This window comes from Rhinatrema bivittatum, chromosome 1 (genome assembly GCF_901001135.1).
Source record: "Rhinatrema bivittatum chromosome 1, aRhiBiv1.1, whole genome shotgun sequence".
In the NCBI taxonomy this organism is placed as follows: domain Eukaryota; kingdom Metazoa; phylum Chordata; class Amphibia; order Gymnophiona; family Rhinatrematidae; genus Rhinatrema; species Rhinatrema bivittatum.
The window spans coordinates 293,627,856-293,652,090 of record NC_042615.1 but is presented as its reverse complement, the minus strand read 5'-3'; the positions used below and the strand labels follow the sequence as shown (position 1 = coordinate 293,652,090).

General features: G+C 43.2%; 1 protein-coding gene across 1 annotated transcript in view; it reads left to right on the top strand.

Moving 5' to 3' along the window:
• ETNPPL (ethanolamine-phosphate phospho-lyase) overlaps positions 1-12,764 on the top strand; it is a 37,953-nt gene extending 25,189 nt beyond the window's left edge. Inside the window, exons 10-13 of the mRNA XM_029596498.1 lie at positions 1,276-1,365; positions 2,033-2,163; positions 3,120-3,187; positions 11,944-12,764. Of these exons, the coding sequence (XP_029452358.1) occupies positions 1,276-1,365; positions 2,033-2,163; positions 3,120-3,187; positions 11,944-12,096 (442 nt within the window). The 3' untranslated portion in view covers positions 12,097-12,764. The remainder of the gene's footprint in view (positions 1-1,275; positions 1,366-2,032; positions 2,164-3,119; positions 3,188-11,943) is intronic.
• The last annotated feature ends 11,471 nt before the right edge of the window (positions 12,765-24,235 follow it).

The window sequence follows — 24,235 nt, the reverse complement described above, 5'->3', positions numbered from 1 at the left end:
GAGAGAGAGAGAGAAAGAGAGAAAGGCTATTTACAGTTGCAACTCAGAGACTCTGTGATGTTAAGAGATAAAGTATCAGAACGCAATGAGCTCCAGCAGCCAAAGTCAGCAGAAATAGAGAAATAGGAAGGACCACTTTCCCCTGCAGAGCCCTTAGGGAAAGGCACCAGCATGGGAGCCCAAGCCTCTCTTCTACCTGTTAGGCCCGAGCCAGCGTTACCTGAGCTGGGGAACCCTGAGCACACAACAGCCCTCTGGGGAGCGAGAACTGGGGGTCAACAAAAAGCTGCCAAAAAAAGTAATATTCTGCTGGGGGTTTCTTTTAACCTGGTAGTTTTTCCTTTGGGCTTCCAGCTCAGTCAGGGCCAGGGCTGGTGTCTGGCGCCATGAGCCTTCATTTGCAACTACCCAGGGAATTTTTTTTTTTTCCCCCCGTTTCATATCCCTTCCCAATTCACTTTAGCCCAGTTATTGCAGTAACAGTCCTCAGCCAGGGCCCATGTGCCAGAGACCTTTTTCAGGACCCAGCCACCAGATATCACCATTGCACAATGACCATGACTCTCTCTCCCCCACTCAGGCTGTGAACACTGCCTCTCCACCATACCCAGCCCGAGACGAGCCAGGGAGCAGAAAACTCAGTTTGGGGATCAGGCCAGGGATCTTCTGCACGGCAGTGCCACTGAGCCACTAGGCCAGCCCTTCCCATTGGCTTTTATGGTTTTATTTTTAAAAAATGTTTCCAGGAATAGATGTTTTCCCAATAATCTTCCAGAAAGACGAAAAAAAAGGCCTCAGTTTTGCTATTTTTGGCATGTTGCTATTTGCTGGTATGAGATAAAAATGAAAGAATCCTCCTGTACTGTAGTATAACTGTATTATTAGTCCCAGGAAAGGGCACTAAAGCGAGCAGATGACTTCTAGTCGTTAGGGACAGGTCCCAGCTAGTCCGGGTTTTATTGATGGACTTCTCAGTTTTCCTTATAGATGTTATAAGTACAGATCCAGTGCTGCCAAGGACACAAAACCAGGACTGGCTTCACCTGTCGATGACTTGGGTTCATCTGGCATCTGTATTTTATTTTTCCACGTGGAGAAAAACCTTGCTCAGCAAGATAAAAGTATTTCCAATATTGCTGTAGCTGAAAATGTTTGGTTTAAATGGAGCTCAAGTGCCTCATTGTGAGCAGCAGCAGCACTGAGAAAAAGTACATTTTACATTGCAGAAGAGAAGAGTTTGAAGGTTAAGCTTTCTTTTTTTTTTGTTATCCATAGGGGTGTTGGTTTGTTTGTTGGTGTTGATCTGGTGAAGGACAGACAAAAAAGAACACCAGCCACAGCGGAAGCTCAACATATCATATACAAGCAAGTATCCTCTTCTTCAGTATGCACTTGTATCTGACTTCATTCCTTGACCAACTTTCTCCTGGAATCAGATGCTTCAAAATCCAAATCAGGCCTGAAAATTAGGCTCCTCCAAAAATTTGTCTTGCTTTTAGGTTTTGTTTAACGGAACAAGCCTCTTCTTTGGCCTTTGGTTTGACATGTTTCAAGCACCGTGGTTAAAAACTGACCCAGAATCCTTTGCAACACACTGCAATGAATTCTTTCGAGATGTCCTCCTTCTCCCTAAATCCTTTTGAGCATGTTTCTGACTCCCAGAATCCAATTGGCCATAGCACTAACCTGAGTAGTGGGGAAGGTTTCATCGTGTCAGTATTTGCTGAGCAAGTTTTGATGTTAAGTCGTGCAGTTGGAACATACATGCCACTTCTGCTAGGGCTTGGACCATTCTGAGTTGGTCCTAAGTGGGAGGGAGCTCAGATTCATCCTCCTTGGTTCTTTTGCCACCTGTTATTGAAATATATACCAGACATGTGAATACATGCATTGGTTACTGTTTTTCGTAGGACTGCAACCAATTCTCAAGGAAGCATGATAAATGATAATATGTGCAGCTAAGACCAGTTAAATTGCGTGCCTTTGATATACAGCTTAGTTGCTTCTCATTTCAGTCATTTCTCTTTCCTAGACTGAAGGAGCAGCGAATCCTCCTCAGTGCTGATGGACCCTATAGAAACATTCTGAAATTCAAGCCACCTATGTGCTTTACCATGGAAAATGCCCAGCACGTGGTGGAGAGGATCGATGAACTTCTTGAAGGTACTCGCTGCAGAAGAACGCGTTCTGCAATATAAAGAGGGATCAAGAAGACATCCACCCACAAAATTCAAACCAACTCATCTGTGACTAGCACTATTTATTTATTTAGTTTTCGCCTATATCAAGACAGGGCTAGGTGAAGTGCAACATATAAAATCAGTTAAAACAAAAAACGCTTGCCCATTTCTACATCTGAAGAAATAGAATATAATGCAGATTTCACAAAAACTTTTTTTTTAATGATTGAGTAAATCATTCTGCCAAGGAGTCTGGGAAATGTGCCATCAGAAAGGCGTAATTATTTCTTTCATTGCTCACCACTAACAGGCCTCCCCCTCCAATAAAAAATGTCAAGGGTGTTGGTCATCTCTACCCACATTTCAAACCATATTTGAGTTGTACAGCAAGAAATCTAGGTCCACATTGAACAGAAGAAAGTATAGCTGAGAAATAGTTATAGCCCTGACATCAGAGGAAGAGTTCTTTGTTTCAAGCTACAATAACCAATTAGAAGGCATGAAATCAGGGCCCTTTGGAAGCCACAGATTAGCATAAGAATTGGTCCTTATTGCTGCAGAGCAGATTCTGCTATGAAGATATAATGGATAATGGAAAATATCATTTACTTAGGCTTGGTTTCTAGTTGCTGTGACCTTAATCTGTTTATAGTACAGGATGATAGCAGCACTACAGCAACTTGTCAGGAAAAGTATGTTGGTTTTGGATATGCTTAGGATGTTTGTTCTTTCAGTATGTGCTTTTGCTCATCTCCCATAACCTAGTGAAAACAACAGGGCAGCACAAAGATCAGCATGTCTCCTCCCTGTTCCTTTAGGCTGATCAGCACAAAAAGGGCAACAGAGGTTTCAATAGCTTCATTCTTGCAGATTTAGGCATGTGCAGACTATAATAATGTGCTTCACCTGGTAATATGAGTATTCTGCTGCTTATTTTAGCATTGGAAGAAGCCACGGGCATCACGTCTGAGAATGGGATATCTGAAAATCCAGTGTGCAAAAGAAAAGTAAGTCACTACCTTTGTAACATTTTGTAGTACATTTGAGGAAAGTGGAGTCTGAGCTATAAAAATATCTTTAGATATTTCTTCTTGAATCGTACATTTTTTAAAAAAATGCCATACTGCTCATCTAAAAATATCAGCCAACCCACTGCTGGAGTTATTCCTAATCTTGCTTTGGTTTTTACACTTATCTATACACTTGTTTCATTTTGGGGAACGTATCAAACATATATTATTTATTACAGATGTGCTCCCAGTTTTTCAAATCTCCTTCCCTGAGATCACTCTCTTCAATTGCTTATACTTAAGCCCCCCCCCCCCCCCCCCGGGATGTCACTATGACTTAAAGCAATTATTACACATACCAAATTGAGTGGCTGAAGAAGGCCGCAGCTTTATTGTTATTAGCAAAAGATTAATCAACACTGGTGCGAGCCAAATACACTCCTGGCACCAAAACCGGTGCCCCTGGAAATACACTCCTGATACCAAACCGGTGCCTCTTCTGGGCTGCCAGCCATGTTTCCTAGCAAGGCAGCCCCTTATGCCCTGCCCTCTTCGTGATTTCCAAGCAAGGGGGCCCCACCCGGGTCCACAAGGTCACCCTACTGGCTTGTGCACCTGCCACTGGCATGAGGTAGTACATTTGCCTCATGCCCCACCATAAAGTTGCATCCTTCTTCATGAGAACATTTTTTTTCAGGGCCTCTTGAATGTTGTTATTGAAAAGGTCGTATCCGATCTCCAAGAGGTGTACTCGGTCTTGTCAGTATAGGCTATCGCATGTCTCATCGGCCCATTCGTGCTTTATCTGTACACCTCCGAGCTTACATACCCATAGACCGACTTGTCTGTTGATCTTTCTAGGCCCCGTTTCCATAGTGTGCTTTCGTTCCATTTTGAATGGTGGATAATGTCTAACCACATGAGGCATGTCTTGGGAAACATCAATGCTAAGTCACTCAAATTAGACTTCATACGGCGAATTAACCATATGCAAGTTGTGGACCCAATATCATTACCGCCCAAATGTATCACGATTACGCTGGGCTTGACCAACGTGTCCTTTTTGAGCTGTGCCAGGGGAATGAGCTGATCCCAAGACATGCCTCTTTCCCCTAACCATATAATGCGCACCTTCCAGGTGGCCAACCCCAGGCGAGCTCCATACGATCGAGTGAGTGCTCTCCTTTCAGTCCAGTGAATAAAGGAATGTCCAATGATCCAGACAGGCCTCTGCCATATTGACAACTCTGTATATGGGGGATTAAAGAAGGAAAATAGGATATTATCACATAAGAACATGTCATACTGGGTCAGACCAAGGGTCCATCAAGCCCAGCATCCTGTTTCCAATAGTGGAAATCCAGGCCATAAGAACCTGGCAAGTACCCAAAAACTAAGTCTATTCCATGTTACCATTGCTAGTAATAGCGGAGGTTATTAACTAAGTCAGCTTAATTAATAGCAGGTAATGAACTTCTCCTCCAAGAACTTATCCAATCCTTTTTTAAACACAGCTTTACTAACTGCACTAACCACATCTTCTGGCAACAAATTCCAGAGTTTAATTGTGCGTTGAGTGAAAAAGAACGTTCTCTGATTAGTTTTAAATGTGCCACATGCTAATTTGATGGAGTGCCCCCTAGTCTTTCTATTATCCGAAAGAGTAAAAAACCGATTCACATCTACCGTTCTAGACCTCTCATGATTTTAAACATAAGAACATAAGAACATAAGAAATTGCCATGCTGGGTCAGACCAAGGGTCCATCAAGCCCAGCATCCTGTTTCCAACAGAGGCCAAACCAGGCCACAAGAACCTGGCAATTACCCAAACACCTAGAAGATCCCATGCTACTGATGCAATTAATAGCAGTGACTATTCCCTAAGTAAACTTGATTAATAGCAGTTAATGGACTTCTCTTCCAAGAACTTATCCAAACCTTTTTTGAACCCAGCTACACTAACTGCACTAACCACATCCTCTGGCAACAAATTCCAGAGATTTATTGTGCGTTGAGTGAAAAAGAATTTTCTCCGATTAGTCTTAAATGTGCTACTTGCTAACTTCATGGAATGCCCCCTAGTCCTTCTATTATTCGAAAGTGTAAATAACCGAGTCACATCTACTCGTTCAAGACCTCTCATGATCTTAAAGACCTCTATGATATCCCCCCTCAGCCGTCTCTTCTCCAAGCTGAACAGCCCTAACCTCTTCAGCCTTTCCTCATAGGGGAGCTGTTCCATCCCCTTTATCATTTTGGTTGCCCTTCTCTGTACCTTCTCCATTGCAACTATATCTTTTTTGAGATACGGCGACCAGAATTGTACACAGTATTCAAGGTGTGGTCTCACCATGGAGCGATATAGAGGCATTATGACATTTTCCGTTTTATTAACCATTCCCTTCCTAATAATTCCTAACATTTTATTTGCTTTTTTGACTGCTGCAGCACACTGAGCTGACGATTTCAATGTATTATCTACTATGACGCCTAGATCTCTTTCTTGGGTGGTAGCTCCTAATATGGAACCTAACATCGTGTAACTACAGCTAGGGTTATTTTTCCCTATATGCAACACCTTGCACTTGTCCACATTAAATTTCATCTGCCATTTGGATGCCCAATCTTCCAGTCTTGCAAGGTCCTCCTGTAATGTATCACAGTCTGCTTGTGATTTAACTACTCTGAATAATTTTGTATCATCTGCAAATTTGATAACGTCACTCATCGTATTCCTTTCCAGATCATTGATATATATATTGAAAAGCACCGGTCCAAGTACAGATCCCTGAGGCACTCCACTGTTTACCCTTTTCCACTGAGAAAATTGACCATTTAGTCCTACTCTCTGTTTCCTGTCTTTTAACCAGTTTGTAATCCACGAAAGGACATCACCTCCTATCCCATGACTTTTTAGTTTTCGTAGAAGCCTCTCATGAGGGACTTTGTCAAACGCCTTCTGAAAATCCAAATACACTACATCTACCTGTTCACCTTTATCCACATGTTTATTAACCCCTTCAAAAAAATGAAGCAGGTTTGTTAGGCAAGACTTCCCTTGGGTAAATCCATGTTGACTGTGTGAACAAAGTACGCGCTCGCGCAACTTTTTAAAATCTGCCCCTAAGTGAACTTAATAGCAGGTAATGGACTTCTCCTCCAAGAACCTATCCAATCCTTTTTTAAACACAGCTATACTAACTGCGCTACTGTTAGTAGCTTTTCTCTGTACCTTCTCCATCGCAATTATATCTTTTTTGAGATGCGGTGACCAGAATTGTACACAGTATTCAAGGTACGGTCTCACCATGGAGCGATACAGAGGCATTATGACATTTTCCGTTTTATTCACCATTCCCTTTCTAATAATTCCCAACATTCTGTTTGCTTTTTTGACTGCCGCAGCACACTGAACCGACGATTTCATGCATGCTCAGTCCTAATGTACAAGTATACATTGTTGGATCTCTACCTACCAATTCTCTGAATGGCTTCAATGTGCATCCTTGCCTGCACCGTGCTGGTGGTTGCTCCTATCCTAAAGGAGTGGGTTCCGAATTCTTTGGTGTTCCACCCTGTGGCGGCCAATGCTCTGTCTAAAACAGCCGAAAATTGGTATACTGTAAGGGGCGTATGATTAGCATGGATCAATAGGAATTTGCCGCCAACATTTTGCAAAGCTAAGAAATTTAGCAAGTTTTGCATAAGACAGGTGATCTGTGATGGCATGCATTTTAGGCGCATCGTGCAACCTCGTGCAGTTTGGTCTGTTTTGGACTTTTATGGTTATCTGGATATAATCGGTATGTAGTTTGATGTTTTCCATCAATAAGGCTCTTATCATTTTTAGTGGCGGCCACCAGCTCACTAATGCACATTACACCAAAAAAGGCCAAAGAGAATGTGGCGCGGAAAAGTTTGTTTTCAAATTAGTTGTCACATATAGACGGTAATATCTGCCATAACTGGTTGAGCAAGTCATGTGTTATTGGGCATCTTGTGTCTCTAGCAGGCTCTAACTTTCTGACCCAGCCTTAGAGCAACTTCCTAGCCAAAAACCCTTTGTTGGTATCACCCTAATCTTGAGCCTTCGAAAAGAAAGCAAAACCGGCTAACTGTTTCACCACAGCAGCCCGAGATTTTCCACTATCTTTGGTCCAAGCAATGTAATCTTCCATTAGTCCTTTGTCTACTGGTCCACTATCCCAACCGCATTCTTTTACAAATTTGAATACCACCTTGTATGATCTGCAGTATGCCTTCCATGTAGCCGGGGCTACCGATCGCTGAAGGAGTTCCTGACTGGTAGGAAACTATTAGGATTGACAGGAAGCAGCTGGAATGCGGACTTGATGTCTGTCTTGGCCATTAGGGCACCTTTACCATATTGTCAAAGGATGGTGATGGTGCTGTTGAATGATGCGTATTGCACTGCGCATTCTTCCACTGGCAAATGGTTGTTCACAGAGTATCCATGTGGGAAAGACAGATTTTGTATTAAACAATACTTTTCCGGCTCCTTTTTTTGGAATAACGACTAGTGGCGAGATCTGCATTTTTTTGAAAGGTGGAGAATCAAATGGTCCAGCGATTCTGCCAATTGTTAATTCAGATTCTATTTTTTGCTGTACCAGTTCTTCATGTTTACAATCCTGGATCTGGCCGCATTTTGGGTTCCTTCTATATTTCCCTGAAATGGTATATTGAAACCATATAGGAAACCTTCTAGTAATTTTTTGCTGCTTTTTTCTTCAGGTATATGCTGAGCTAAGGCCGCATGGCCTCCAAATTTGTAGAGGTTGGCACTAAAGTCATGCAATTGTCCTCATTTGGTTCTACCATTATTCCCTTCGTTGCTTCACTTTGGGCATTTTGTAGCTGGGTGCAGGGCTAGGCATATGGAGCAGGCGTGCTTAAACTTACATTCTTGGAATGTACAAGACGCTTTGTTAAATCGCCAACAGGTGCCATTGCTTGGAGCACTGATGTTGACGTGTGCTGACAATGTTGTTTGATGTACTCCCTTGGCTGTCTGATTGCTGACTCCGGCGTCCACAGCTTTACTTTTCATCTGCTGCAGCCATAAACTGACGTCTTGCATTCCCCATGACATATGATGGTTCTCTTCCATTTTTTCCCGGAACAACTCATTGTAATTTAGCCAAGCCATCATACTCATGATACGCTTCCAATTTTGTATCTGCATAACAACATGGGCCCATATTGTGCCGGATCGTGCTGTCCAATGACACTCATCATTCGCATGAAGGCCCTTGTCCAATTAATGATGTTTCTTGGAACTGGCTTGTTCACGTTGGGTGTCTTGTCTTGCTTATGATTTATTTTCTTGCTTCCTCCTTGCCTTCGTCCTTCCATAATTCTGAATATGTTGATGTATGTGCTTTTTTTTAACTTTTTCCTGAGTGATCAGGGAACGCTCACCCATAGCTGAGACAAGGACATCAGCACAGGGGGCCCACTAGAGGTGTCCTCTGTATGATTGCTTCTTTGTTCCTAGTCGGATGATGCCTCTGATGGCAAGGAATCGGATAAGGAGCCACTGGAGGTAAACACTGATCGGGTCCTCCTCTTACATTTATTCTTCTGCTTGTCCCCTTTTTTACTATTCTCGCCCTTCTCTGTCAGCGATTTTTTGTGCGTGCCGGCTGCTGTTTTACCCGTGCCTGCGCAATCATACTCACCTGGACGGACTCCCATGTCTTGCAAAGGTGCGGCGTTGTACTTGGTCATTGATGGGAGTCTTGTTCAAGACTTGGTGGGGCCGCAGGTGGGATATGGATTGTTTCTTGGTTGCATGTAAATGGAACTGCTGCGAGGCTAGATGGCCGCTCAGTGTCAGCTGGAGAGTCTTTTGTGCCAGGTGTTCGTTCGGCCGGCAGCTGAGATGGTTGTCCCTGGAAATAAAATTGTCCTGGCCACATTGGCCATTGTTGTGGCGCCGCCATGTATGGCATGTTAGTAAAATATGGGTTCGAGACCCATGCGCCTGTTTGGCGCAGCATGATCTGTCTGGAGTAATCCGTGTTCGTATTGCAATGTTGCATTGGGGGCCAGTACGGGCCCTGAGGGACTGGACTGAATGCTGGTCCTGGCCATGCAGCATTCTATGTGGGAAGTAATGGCTGCAGGTTAGTTGCCTGGACTTGGTCCATCGCAAGGGAGCTCTCTTCTAGTGCCTGGGCCATCGCCTAGGAATCTGATGTTCATGGTCTGGGGCGCATTGGCGGTGGGTATATTGGGCATATCATGGGGGCCATGGTGGCACGTCATCACGTCATGAGGCATCTGCACAGGCATCGGAGGTGGTGGGGGTGGGGCTGGGGGGTGGAGACATAGCCGGGATCTGGTTCTCTAGCCATCCCACGATGTGATCATGAGGTGCCTCCGGCTGCGTTGTGTCTATTGCTTTTGTACGCAGTGCTGGTTCTTTTGGTTTTGTACTTCTTATTCTTTTGGGTGCCCCTGCCACGGCTCTTCGGCGCACCTGTGTTTCTATCTCGCTGGGGGGTGCAGCCGTGATTGCGCTGCCTGCGTCTAAAGGTGGAGCTGGGAGGAGGGGAAGAGCAAAAAGAAAATTTTTTTTTTTTTTGGTTTTAAGCTCCTCTTAGGCTTGTTAAGAAGCTGGGAGCTGAATTAGTAAGCAGCCAAAAAGCCCAGGAGCTGAAATAGTGAGCAGCCAAAAGGCTGCCGAGCCTAGCTCCCTCTCCCCTATAAAAAAAAAAGCCCTCCCCTATCCCTGTTGCTACTTTCCTTTTGAAGCCCCTCCAAGGCTTGTTTGTTACTTGCAGTTCACTGTGATGGCGGCCTGGGATCGCCATGTCCTCTCCTCTGCTGTGCTCTGCTCTGTATCGCAGGTCGCCGCATGTCCGGGGGGTCTCCACGTGTCCAGGTCTGGATGATCGTGGCGTGCCGTGCAAATCGCGCCAGCCGGGGAGAGGAAAAGGGGCCGGCAAGCGTGCGCCAGCTCTTTAAATCGCTCTGGCAATGTCATCGCTGGGTGCCCGTCCCTGGCCGATGATGTCACCGTGCTCGAAGGGGTTAGGGGTCGAGTGCACATTGCGCGTCACTCTTCCCCTCCCCCTCAGCATACCCTCCTATAAGAAGTTGGGGGGGGGGTTCGGGTTTCCCAACCCGGCCTGCCTCGATGTCACCAACAGGCCATCGCGCGTGTCGGCGCTCGGCCCTGGGACGTCTTGCTGTCATGTCTGCTGTTCAGCCACACCTATTTGAAGTTCATGCGGCAGCTAAGCACATAAACTATACCAAGTTTCAAAGCAGGCCTACATGCATAAATCTGCTTTGAAAATTATCCTGGCAAGACTATGCACGCACAATGTCACCTACTATTGCATGCATGCAGTTCTGGCCAAGACAATTTATGTGCATGCCTTTTAAAATCAGAAAGTCTGTGCATAGGACCCAAAGCCACCCAGACTCCCCTCCCTGGAACGCCTCTCCCCTATGCAGATAAAAATGTGAGTGTGTGCGTAATTGTGTGTATAGATCGGTTCTACAATTTTCTAAAGGGACATTTATTCAGGTAAAGCAGTACTTTACCCCCAGAAGAAACTTGGAGAATTACCCCTAAGCATGGCTTCAATATAACAGGGTGATCTTTTGCAATGGGATTGACTAAGAGGCAAAATAAGTTTTTAGCCATTTAGCAACTCTCAACAGGAGCAACATTTCCATCTTGCTGCTGACCCTCATTACTGGGCTAACAAGAGCATGATACATCCAAAAAAATGAATACAATATACACTGTAATCTGAAGAAGATTTAAAAATAAAAAGCAATACAGGGATTGTGGCCATAATGCATGCTACCTTTTTCTTCCAAATGGATAAATGTCAGAAAAAAAAAATTCCCCTGAGAGAAAGACAAAGGCTAAGACCAGTATGGGAAGAAAAATGCACCTAGGTTTGGATTTTTAAATGATTGCATGTGGTTTTGGTTGGAAAAAGCAGGTTCAAATCCTTGCAAGCGCCTTTCTCTGGGCAGTTTTCACTGTAACAGTCCACGCACACGCTTTCTTTGAAAATTGGTGCAAAGACCGCAAGCAAAAAGTGCCCACAGACTTTGCAGCTATGCGGGCAGTTTGCAAATTGTTCTCAAAATCTAACACTCCCCTGGGAATGGGTATTAAATATTGGCATCGCAGGCATGCCAACATTTAACACATATTCCGAGGGCACATGTAACACTGGAGGTATAGTGTGCACTAGTTTTATGCATTCACTCTAGCAGTGGCTTATTAACAGGCATGCAAAAATACTTAGTGCATTGCCCATTAAGTGGCATGCATGCTAAACCTTTTTTTTTAGTGCAAGTTATAGTGCATAGGCCCCAAATTATTTGGCAGTAGTAATTCATGTAGAAAAAGTTTAACATTTGGAAAAAAGGAACTGTGTAGCTGTCTGCTGAAAAATGCTGTGATATTGGACAAGATTCCTTGTAACTCTGCAGCTTTCAAGTGCTGACCTCAAGGCCCCTAGATAGGTCTTTCTCAGAGTAACTGTAATACGAAAATTAACTTAGCGCTTGAACTAAACATATGCCAGTATCTCTCCCGGATATCCTGAAAACCAGCTCTGCCTGTGGACTAGAATAATTACTTCTGCTAAGTTCTTCTGTCATGATAAATCAGGTTTTTGTACTCCCTAAATCTGATTGCATGATCAATGGTTGCAAGCAGACTAATTATTTCCTGGAATTTCTGGTGCGTTACAGATCCCTAGTGACACATGTGCCGAAGAACACTCCACAGAAGCAAATCTCCACTCAGAAAGTGCCAGCCACGTCAAGAGTCCTGCCTGCAGGCGAGAAAACAGATTTCATACTGCCAAAAGCCGTGTAGTGCCGTATAAAAGAGTCAGGACATAGCATGTGCCGTAAGAGTCACCTGTCTGTGTGTGTAAGAAACTATCATAGTTGAGGAGTGAGTGAGAGGACCTGTAAAAGAACCTTGTTTGTGATTTCAGTACAGGATATTGAAATGTTAATTACTTCCATGTTTTAATGGTTGTTTATACAACACAACTCAATGGGTGGAGGTGAAGGGCCTGTAGCTACCCAGCATTCATGCGTGATGCCTGGTCTTTCCTTCTAACTCCTGAGAAGAACTGTGCAAAATGCTTTATTTTGTAGAATAACAGCTGTGTGGGAGTTGACAGCTCATTACAATTATTTTCCATGCTGTAAAAGCCACAGCTTTGTCATTAGGGACATGAAAAAGCAGGGAAACAGTAGCAGGCTATGTTTTTATTTTATTTTATAATTTGCAGTTTATCAAATTCTTAACAATCATTACACACAATGAAAAAGAAAAAGCAAACGAATAGGAGAACAAGGAAAAATATCCAAACCTTCAAACAATGACATTTCTACTCATTACAAAGTATTTCCAATAATTCCAGTCCACATTAAAGACCTGGAAGCTAATCAAAAGGAGAGAAAAGAGGTAAAGGAAAAAAAAAAAGTACAATTTATCATTGCACTAATTGGGAGAGAAATGTAAACAATTATAGCAGTAAAAACCCTCGTAAACAAATGTTATTAATCATTTGCAAGGAAATTTGAAAAAGAAAGTGGCCCCTAAGGCCAAAACTCACAGAAACCGCTTCCTCCTGAGTTGAGTATTCCTAGAGACATCGGGAAAAACAAACTTTTTGGCCAAAGAAACAAAGATCTTTATTTTTAAAATATTTTTGGAGCACTAAATTTTTATCTTGCTCTAAAGTAAAGGCAACTATTAAAGTAGCTCTAGCTTGTATATCATCAACAGATGCCTCTAAAAAAGATGTTAACTTAGGGCTTTCTGCCTGCAAAATATCCATATCACCGTCATCAGAACCTTGATTACCTTTCTTAAACCTGGGAACATAATACATTTTTGAAATTAACATTTATCTATCATTAGGAATACTCAAAATTTCCTTCACATATTTTTTAAATAACTCTTGAGCTGATAACAATCTAGACATTGGAAAATTCAAACATCGCAAACGTTTACACCTTATAGCATTTTCTAGCCCTTCAAGTTGCATATATATAATTAAGGTATCCTTAATAAAGGAAGTTCCAACAGATTGAACAGATGAAATTTGGGAAGTTAAAGTCAAGACAGACGACTCTAACTGTATAAGCTGATTTCCATAGTCTTCAAGTGTTTTCCTAGTCTCAGTAGAAAAGTTGGTAGATTGGGATATTGATTGAGACAACGGCTTTTCCATTTTAGTAACAGCTCTCCATACATCAGCTAAGGGGACATTTTCACGCTCAGCTACATCACAGCCTAATTCTAGTGGCTGAGAAGTAACAGATGGCAATGAGCTACTCTCAATAGCTGGAATATTAACCTCAGCCTGTAAGGGTTGCATACTCCCTCTATCAGTAGTTAGCAATAAAGATGTCGACTCCACTGGATCAAGGTTATTAACTGCTGAACTAGCACCAATAAGTCCAGAGGGAGAATGAGAGGACTGGTTGTGGCCCCCGATGAAAAAGAAATATCAGGAATAGATTCTCTCATTATTTGACTCACCCCTCGAGCAAGAAGAGTATCCATCAGTCCCTTCAGTGCTCTCACTGCTGGCGTAGAAGTAATTGCTCTATCTTTCCTTTTCCTTCCCATCAAAGAGAGGAGAGGAGCCTTTCCAAAATCTCACCCAGGGGTGCGCCCCTTTGGCTTGGGAGTGCGCCGGTGGCTATGCACCGCTGCACCAAGATTTAAATAGGTGCAGCGAGTGAATAAAGATGACGTTGGAGGGGATAGCAGAGTCAGGTGTTCCTTTGGCCCGGCACATCCATAGATATGCCTGATTCTTCTCCCAGGAAAGCTTTTACTTGTTTGCTGCTGCACCAAGATTTAAATAGGTGCAGCGAGTGAATAAAGATGATGTTGGAGGGGATGGCAGGGTCAGGTGTTCCCAGCACTGTCGGCGCTCAGTCCTTTGGCTCAGCACACCCTCAGGTATGCCCGATTCTTCTCCCAGGAAAGCTTCCCAGCAGGCTGTGTTTTAATGCACAAAATATCCTTGTAGATGAAGAATTCATCCTATCTAGTTTAGCTTGTAATAATTAATTGCCCATCATTAGCATTCTGTGAAATATAAAGATGATGAGGATAGCAAATAAGAAGCACGAGGCCCATCTTGTCTGCCCGTTTCTAATGCAGAACTAGTCTACCTAATCTCAGGTTTGATCCTCGCATCTAAGGATCCTCTGTGGTTATACCAAGCTTTTTTCAATTCTGCTTCTATATTGACCTTAAGGCTTTCAGCCATTGCTCTTTCTTCAGCATTGGCCTCTCTCTCTTCTGTGAAATTCCGAGGTGAACAAAAAAGCTTATGCCCTGGAATGAAATCCCCAAAGGACAAAGCCAAATGTCCAGCAAAACAGCTCCAGCCTCCTCTGCAGCATGAGCAAAACTGCCTGGGGCCAAATAGCTCCTCAGATACCCGGTCGTCTACACAGCTGAAGTATTTAGCAGAGTTGAGGCTGTTTTTAGTGGCTAATATGGGTTTTGTGACCAAATCTAGACTGGTGGAACACTAATGTTAATTGATTGAAAGCATCCATTTTGCATAAAACTGTCAGTAGCACATTGTTTAACATCCTTCCTGATGTAAGATGACAAAGTGACACATTTTTAACTTATGAGAAGAAATCGGGTCACATAAATTCTTCCGCTTTGGAATAACTAGTTCTCTTTGTGTGCGGTTCAGACAGAATGTTTCCAGACACCGTCTTGCATTTCTGTGCTTTCTTTTCTTGCCTCACACGTTGGAGAAACAAGGGTACAGGGAAGGAGGCAGGCCCATGTTTTTGCAACACCAAAAGCAGACGCGCAAAACCTGTCCTGCATTTCACATTCTTACTGTAAGGCCTCTTTCAGACCTCAGCCTTGGGCTCCCTGTGCAGTGGAGTTTCGAGGCAGGTTGGTTTGAAGTCACGTCATCCCAGTCAGACATGTTAGGCTTCTGCCTTTACAGCCCTGCCTGCTCTGCGTGTGCAAGAATGAAAAGTCAGGCTTTGGGCCTGGGGCTGATCCTTCTACAGGGAATGTTCCTACCTCTTCAATGCAGCGAATGGAAAAGTTATCCAGCTAAAGTCAGTCCCGGATACTCCGTGGTTTAAATGTCCCGCCGAATATACTCCCCTATAGTCTACACGTAGCTGGATAATTTAAAAAACTTAACGGGCTATGTTTGAATATAACTGCTTAAGTGTTAACGTTATCTGGGATTGCCTCCAAAGATCTACGGTTAAGTAGTACTGTTAAATAATTTTTTTAAAAAGTGCCTTTCAGCCTGTAGCCAGATTCTTGCCTCCCTGTGCAATGTGTCATTCATGGCCCTGCAGAACCATGCACCCCTCATGTACCCCCCCCCCCATGCCCCAAACCCCTCCACTGTTAAGCACTCCCCAGCCCCTGCCTTCCCTGTTTAGATTTAATTTAAACATAGGCTCCCTCCTGCACCCACCCTTCTCACCCACAACTTCTGTAATCCTGCCCCTCCCTACCATCCCCATCCCTCTCCCCCCCGACCCTGCATCCTTCCTGGATCCAGAAATTCCCAGCTGAGAGTGATGTGTTAACTTTCCTGCTCCCGGTGCATCCAGTGCTGCTCTGTCAAGAGAGGGGCCGGAAACGTAAACCACCCTGCAGCTTATACTCTCAGCACAGCTCCTGTATGAGCAGCCCTAGAGGAGTAAACTGGGAGCAGCAGAAGTGGGTATAAGTGAATACCTTGCTCCCGGCTGGGGATTTCTGGGTTCATCCCAACGTTACAGAGGGGCCGATGCAATAGAGTGCGCTCAGCCGAGCGCACTGTTTAACCCTCTGTCGAACACGGGTTAAATAGGCGCTAATCCACCCCCTAATGCAATAGGGAGATTAACGCCTATTTAACGTGCATCCGACGCGGAGTGAATGAGTTGGCGCTCATCACATGCAAATGCATGTGAATGAGGCTATTACTCCTTCACTCCAAATGCAAAAAGATAAATGTGCGTCTCAGACACACATTTATCGCTCAGATATTAACGCCTGCCTGGAGCAGGCATTAATAGCTGAGCACATTGAAAAGAAGTACAGAAAAGCAGAAAAAACTGCTTTTCTGTACTTCTTTTTTTAAAGTTAAATAAATAAATAAATAACTCAGCAGACCGCCGAGTTATGTAGACTGACGCCAGTAAACTCGGCGTCGGTCTTCATAACCGGCAGCCGCGGCGGGTCGCGTTAGCAAGGAGGCGCTAAGGTCGCGCAAGTGACCCTAGCGCCTCCTTCCTAGCGTGACCCTCTAATTTACATATTGCATGACGCCGCCCTTGCGGTCGCCCTGCGTGTGTTAAGAAAGCGGGCGCTGAATAGTCAGCACCTGCTTTCCGCGAAGATTATTGCATCGGCCCCAGTGGTTGCAGGAGAGAGCCTTTGTTTAAGTTAAAACACAAGGAAGGGGGTAGGATGGAGGAGCGCTGACCTATATATCACATCTATTAACATCAGAAGGGTTTTGAATGGTAGGAGCTGCATGACCCAGCAAGGAGGGGGATGGGAATCAGGCTATAGATCCTAAAGGCACTGTTTTAAAATTTAACAATGCCACTTAACCAGATATCGTTGAAGATAACCATTAAATGGAAAGTTATCCGGCTAAGCAAGGCTCTAAAGCAAATCTAAAGTTATCCGGCTAACTTAGCCAGTTAACTCTGGCCTGTTGCAGAATGCCTCTTTCTAGCTTCAAAATGTTGCCATTTAACTGGATAATTTGTGCTTTATCTGCCTAGATGGCTTTGTTATGGACCTCAGTTTGTCTGTAATACCAGTGTATTAAAGTGTTTGAAACCTGGTATATTTTATGATATTTAAAAATTCTTTGTAAACAATTATAGTAATGCCATACTTGTGCTAATCCATGGATGTTATTACGAAAATTAAAATACTTATTTGTATCTGTGTAATGGTGTCTTAGACTGTACTTGGACTGTTAAAGTAAATGTAGGCTTGTCATAATTCCAGGGCTAGATTTAACAACATTCAAAGACACAAATCTGAACCTAGCAAGAGTCATAAGGAGGATCCCATCAGTTTACATCTTGCTGAATAATGAACTTGTTCCCATGACTGGACCATACCACATGCTGTGGCCCAGGGGTACCTTGGTTCAAATCTCCTGTCCAGCAGGATGCCCGGTGTCCAGGTGTGGCACGGAGCTGATGCTTTTGATCTCCAGGAAAGGAGTAAGGGAAGAGACTGACGTTAGTATGTTAGGCCTTCATGAAAGAAGAGTAGTATTGGGCATTTTAGCCTCTAGCTCTTGGGCAAGGAGGACATTTATTTCTCCCAGGCATGCTGACTAGGTAGAAGGACTTCAAATTTGGAGAAACTAGAGAAGACAAGAACACTTTTATTACTATCATCTTACCATGCTGGTATTGACTGAATAAGGAAGAAAGAGGGATCCAATAAAGGACATTTACTTTAGGGCAGTATTCATTCAGGTTTCGATTCAAGAGTTTTCCCAGATGTGTATCACTTATTTGCAGCATTACATACTGTAAAATCACTAATTAAGCAATCTGATTGACCAGAATGGGCTTTCAGATACATAAGGAATTTTTATACAGATGCTATATGCTCTGGGAAAACATTTCAAATGGGTACTATTAATCTGATCTGTTTTTTTAACTGAAAGCTTAGCTTAGGGTGCCAAAACCTATTAGCCTCTTATCAATTAGGAAGACAAGAACAGGCAAAGAGGAAAGAGATCTTACCACAATCATCTCAGATGGCTTGTAGGCTGCCATCTATTCAATAAAACAACAGGGAAAGCTAAAAGTATGCTTAGCAGAGCTATTGCCAGTAGGGAAAAGGCAGCAATATTGCTCTTGAGTAGCTGGGTAGTCCTCATGTGCAGAGTTCAGTTCTGGAGGCTAAACCTTTGTAAGACATTCAGATGGAAGCAGTTTAGAGAAGGGCTACTAAAATGATACAGGACCAGAAACTCAAACCCCACACAACTCACTGAAGGAAAGGAGAGACATACAATAGAAATATTTAAATGTTTAGCAGGCTTTAAAAAGGCAAAAGACGATGCAATTTTTCATAAAATATGAAATCCAGGGACAAAGGTTCATGATATGAAGGGAGGCTGAAAGAAAATATGAAGAAAAGCATCTTTTCTGATGCCTGGAAGAGCCTGCCAGCAGAAATGGTAGATGGTGGGCCTGGCAGGTTTCCTTGAGAGATCTAAGGATGAAGAAGCCAACAGGAGCACACTACTTTAGTTTATTTGTATTCACAAAAGATCAGGACTCTTCCCCTGTATGTTAGGAATTGTCAAACTTTATTTATGGTCTACAGTCTGTGGATTTTCCCCAGACGTGTTGAGAAAGACTGGCACAAGGAAAACGCTTCTGTACCCAGAGGCAGTGGCCTTTGGGATAACTATAATTATCCAATGTCCTTCTAAAAATAATACCCTGGCAGCAGCACTGGATGCCGCTGAGAGCAGTAGAAATGTACCACAGTCCTGGTGCCTTGAGAGATTTAGGAGGATCCAGGGAGGGATCGGTTGGGGGGGGGGGGGGCTAGATCCTAGGTAACATTTCCTATATCATGAGGGGGGCTTCTTGAACTGCTATGGCCCCACAATTTATTTTAATTCTTTTGGAAGGTTGGAGGTGGGGGGGTGGAATTAGGTGCTATGCCCCAATATGCTTTTAATTATTTTGGGGGGTGGGAGATTTGGGGATTGTGCCTGCTGCCTAGGAAGGATTTCTTTCCCTTAACCAGCTAAATTATGAATATAGCTGGTTAAGGTTCAAATTATTATTATTGTTGTTATTTGTTAAATTTGATATACCGCTTATCGAGAAGTAAAACTAAGTGGTTAACACTAAAAATGGATGCATCTAAATCCTTGAAAACAAAGACAGACTTACCAAAGTGCAACAGTCCTAAATTTATCCAGATAACTTAGCTGGATAATACTGACTATTGCTGTTATCTAGCAAAGTTATTCAGCTGGCTTTGCTCTACTCAGGAATGTGTACAAATATGCACGCAAAAAAGGGGACATCTAAGAGTGTTCTGGGGTGGGGCCAGTATTTACACCATGTACATTGCTGTTTTATAAGACATGCAGCTCGATTTGCCATTTTATTCGCATAATTTTACACCTGCAGTTATCTGGCATAAGTGATATTAAACATGCTTGTTGTGTCCTACTGGGAGGTCTGGGAGTACTGGGGGAAGTTCAGGCTGAAGAACCAGGAGGGTCTCAATGACCCGGAGAAGGACTGGGGGAGACAGTGGACAAATTGGTAAAACTGATTTTTTCATTGATATCCACATGGTTTAAAAAACACCAACTTATTGTGTGCATATCCCTATATTTGCAAGTCTTTCTTTATTATTGTGCATATACTATCTTTGTGTTTATTTTTGAAATAGGTAGAAAAGTATCCGTGTTCAGTGCATTGATATGTGTTCTTTCAATATATTGCATGCATTTGTGCATAAGCCTACATACACGTGCACGTGTTGTAAAGTAGAGATATGTGTATTTTATAAAACACACGTATGTCATACGCACAGGTTAAAAATACTAGTATAGATCTCTTCATGGGCATATACATGTGTATATGCTGTTGAGCACATTTATTTATTTATTATTTTTATTTATTTAAACATCTTAGATTCCACCGCCTCCCAATATACATCGGTCCTGTGTGGATCACATAAAAACATCCATAAAATACATATTTATAAAACATTTGTTTGAAAGTTATCTTCTAAGAGCTAGTGCACAGTTCTTGAAACTTATAGCTATTAGATTGTACTATAAACTCTTATGCAGGGTATCCTGTTGGCTTTTTTTAATGTCTGTCACTAGATTTCCAGCATTTTCTGGTTGGACACCTCTTAAAAAAACAGACTGTTAAATAAAGTTCTAGTTGGTGATAGGACCAGTTTATTACATTACCATCTCTGCCCCCTTCAGAGGTCACCCAAGGCACAGTGTTTGTGGATTATGTTGGAGTCCCATAATTTCAAGTTATTATTATGCTATTTTTAATATAAAAGGTGACTTCTGAAAATACTTTGTGATCACATACAATACTATAGATCTGTTAAAAGACTCTTTTACTGCTTATCCTGCTAGAAATTATAAAAAATAAAAATGCATTTCAAGTATTAAGGTCAAACTGCCTCAAACCTAAATTTACGTAAACATTTGAATGCACCTCAGAAGCTGAAATGAAGTGTATCTAGTAGATTCAGTGAGCTTAGCCTTGGTGCCTTGGGTCAGTCACATCTTTTTCCTTGCAGTAAGAGATAACCTACAGTAGTATTTTAAAAACCTCTCAAACAGAAACAGTTTTAGTAATCAGACCTTCAACCTCCTGTAATAGAAAAATGTCAATGAATCGTGTGCTTGAACTTGCCAGAGCATTATATTGGTGATAGTGGTGCAATCAGGATGCTTTTCTGCAAACCTCCCTCTATCCTCCTCTCTCCAGTTCTTTCACACCTACTTTTCCAAATGTCCTAGCAAACAGTCATGTTTAGCAGTTCAAGGACTCTTCCTGCAAACATAATAACCTAAGGTAAGCAAATTAACAAATGCTGACAGATTCCTTACTGAATTCAATGGTTATATAAGGTGAAAATCCACGGAGGCCTTTCCATTCAAGATTTTCTAGGGTGAAAAATACTTGCTTTATCATGATCATATGCATCATTGCAAATGTTTTTAAGCACTTATGATCTCAGTGAAATACCCAGTAGGGAGCTCATGGGGAGTGGGGACTATCATTTTCACCTTCATATCAGTTCTAAATTTCCTGTGCACAGTAGAAGCTCTATTTTATGGGATCCTTAGGGGCAGATTTTAAAAAAGTACACCGGATTTTAAAAGATACACACGTAATCGGCACATGCAAGGCTGCGCAAAATCGGCAGCCTGCGCGCGCCAAGCCGCGCAGCCTACCTCCATTCCCTCCGAGGCCGCTCCGAAATTGGAGCGGCCTCGGAGGGAACTTTTTTTTTGTCGTCCCCCCACCTTTCCCTCCCTTCCCCTATCTAACCCACCCCCCAGCCCTAACTAAATCCCCCTCCCCTACCTGATTTTGTTGAGTTAACGCCTGCCAGAGGCAGGCGTAACTTGCGCGTGTTGCCGGCTCCCTGCCCCGGTACAGGCCACTGTGCCGGAGCACTCGGCCCCGCCCCCGGAACGCCGCTAAGCCCCTGGACTCGCCCCCGAACGCCGTGCCACCCCTGACATGCCCCCCCAAGCAAAGCCCCGGGACTTACGCGCGTCCCGGGGCTTTGTACACGCAGGCGGCTTATGCAAAATAGGCGCCGGCGTGCAGGGCTTTTAAAATCTACCTCTTAGAGAACAGAGGTTCTGCTAATCAAATATGCTGTTTATCTGAGAGCCCTGTGCTTGCAGCTTCAGCAACAACCCTCACAGGCAGTAGCCTGCAGGGAATAGGAGAAAGTGTGAGGCTACAGTAGACTGAGCACAGCAAGCAGATCAGAGAAGAGCTACTCTGCTTCCTAATGCAGCCTATTGCTTCCTGTCATCTCCCCTTCCCTCTTGTTCCTTGCAAGGACAGGAAGGGAGGGGTGAGGATGAAGTGGACAGAGCATAGAGCACATGAGAGAAGAATAGGGGTGTGCATTCGGATTGACCGCATTAGTAAAACGCAACTCATATTTTTTTTTAACTTAAAAAATTGATTCGACATAAACGATCGGATTTCCCACATATCGAACATAGATATGTTCGATATGTGGGAAATCGCGATTGTTGAGCCAAAATAAAAATATAAACCCCCTCACCCTCCTTAATCCCCCCCCCCCGACTTACCACAACTCCCTGGTGATGGAGCGAGGAGTGAGGATGCCATTTCTGCAATCCTTGGCGAGAAGCATGTGACGTCGGCGGCACGTCGAGTGACGCCGGCGTCACGTGATTCCCGGCGAGTTCGAGCCGGACGGCTCGTTCGGCCCAAAAAGAACTTTTGGCCAGCTTGAGGGGGTCAGGAGGCCCCCCCAAGCTGGCCAAAAGTTCTTTTTGGGCCGAACGAGCCGTCCGGCGCGAACTCGCCGGGAATCACGTGACGCCGCGTCACTCGACGTGCCGCCGACGTCACATGCTTCTCGCCAAGGATTGCAGAAATGACGTCCTCACTCCTCGCTCGATCACCAGGGAGTTGTGGTAAGTCTGGGGGGGGGGATTAAGGAGGGTGAGGGGGTTTAAATTTTTTTTTTGCACATATGTACATATACCCAACTCATTGGATTTTTTTTATGTCCATATTGGCCGCAAGTGGGACCCCCTTTCGGACATAAGAAATATGAACATAAAATTTTGCTCTGCACATCCCTGGAGAAGAAGAGTTCACTAATCCAGCCCCTCTATTCCTGTCATTTCCCTTCCCCTTCTCTCCTGTACCTTTCAAGAAACTGGAGAGGAGAGAGTGAGGATAGAGTGGACAGAACACAAAACTAATCAGAGAAGAGCTACTCTGCTCCCTAACCCAAAACCTCCCCTCTTGTCATTCCCCCCACAGGTGAGGTCCCACCAATGACCTATACAGCTGAATAATCACTTCCTTTATGTACCAGTTATGTTTTGCCATATGCACCCTAGCATCCCTCCTGCTCTGGCCACTGCCTTCTTGCACTGTTTTGCTGCCTTGAAATCACTGGATTTAATCCCTGAGGTCACTGTCCTGCTTGGTGGACATGAGTATGCAGAGATCCTCCCAGATCTCTACCAGAACCAGATTTCTATCAGAAGGAACATTCCATTAGTATGGGGAGGAAACAGAAAAGTAGTTAGTGAAGGTATGAACTCCCTCATGAGGAGCCTTGAATGGTATGCTCCTATTAGTGTATCAACTCTTGCCATCATCTTAGGGTGTAGAATTTTCAGTTGACTCTTCCAGGGACAGAATGCCCATGGCTGTTCCCCGTTTTGTTTATTTATTTATTTCTTTGATAATATTTTTATTGAAGTTTCCAAAATATATCCAGGGGAGCGAATACAGTCAATGACATCATGTTCAACATAATGCTAATCAATACTGAAAACTGTACAAAGATAGAGCAAAACCCCAACCCACAAGCTCTCCCTCCCCTTTAATGTTCCCTTAGTATAATAATATAAACCAAAATTTCCCAACAAAACAAAACCAACCAACCAAAATGAACCCTCCTCCCCCAATAACTCAAAAACCATAAAGGTTATTTGGAAACCAGAGAGGACTAGCATTAAATCCTAAACAAAAAAGATGGGTGATACAATCGAACAAACATAAGCAGGTATTTATGGTAAAAGTAGAACAGGAAAGCAATTTATGAGTCTCTATATTATTGAAGGAGAATGTCTGATGATTACACTGTGATTGTGGTTTTCATTTCTGCGGGTAGAAATTTAAAAAATGGTGACCAAATTCAGTGAAATAAAATTTGATGTTTCTTTTTTTTTTTTTAATTTTTTATTTATTCAATTTCAAAAACTTACAAAGCATTACATTCTTTGTTCAGTAATAAAGAAAAAAATTTTTTAAACATCTTTAAACATAGGAAATTCCAATCAAAATTTAGCCCACAAAATAAAGAGGGGTGGAGTACAAACAATTGGGAAGCCTTAACATCATCATCCATAAAAAGAAACTAGCCTTTAGCCGGGTATTTACTTTCCCATCTTAAATTCAGTTAAGTAATCGGACTAATCATGGGTGATAAGGTATCTATCACCCTACTTTGGGAGCTAAGCCATGCCTTAAGATGTTCGGGCAGGTAATAGACATACGTAATATTATTTAATTTAACAATGCATCTGCATGGGTATCTGAGCTGAAAAGTCGCTCCTAGAGCTCTAGTTTCCTGCCTTAATACCAAGAAACCTTTCCTGCGTTCCTGCGTGGCTTTAGCCAGATCCGGAAAGATCTGGACAAATTGCCCCATAAAATGGGTCTCCATATTTTGAAAGTAACTTCT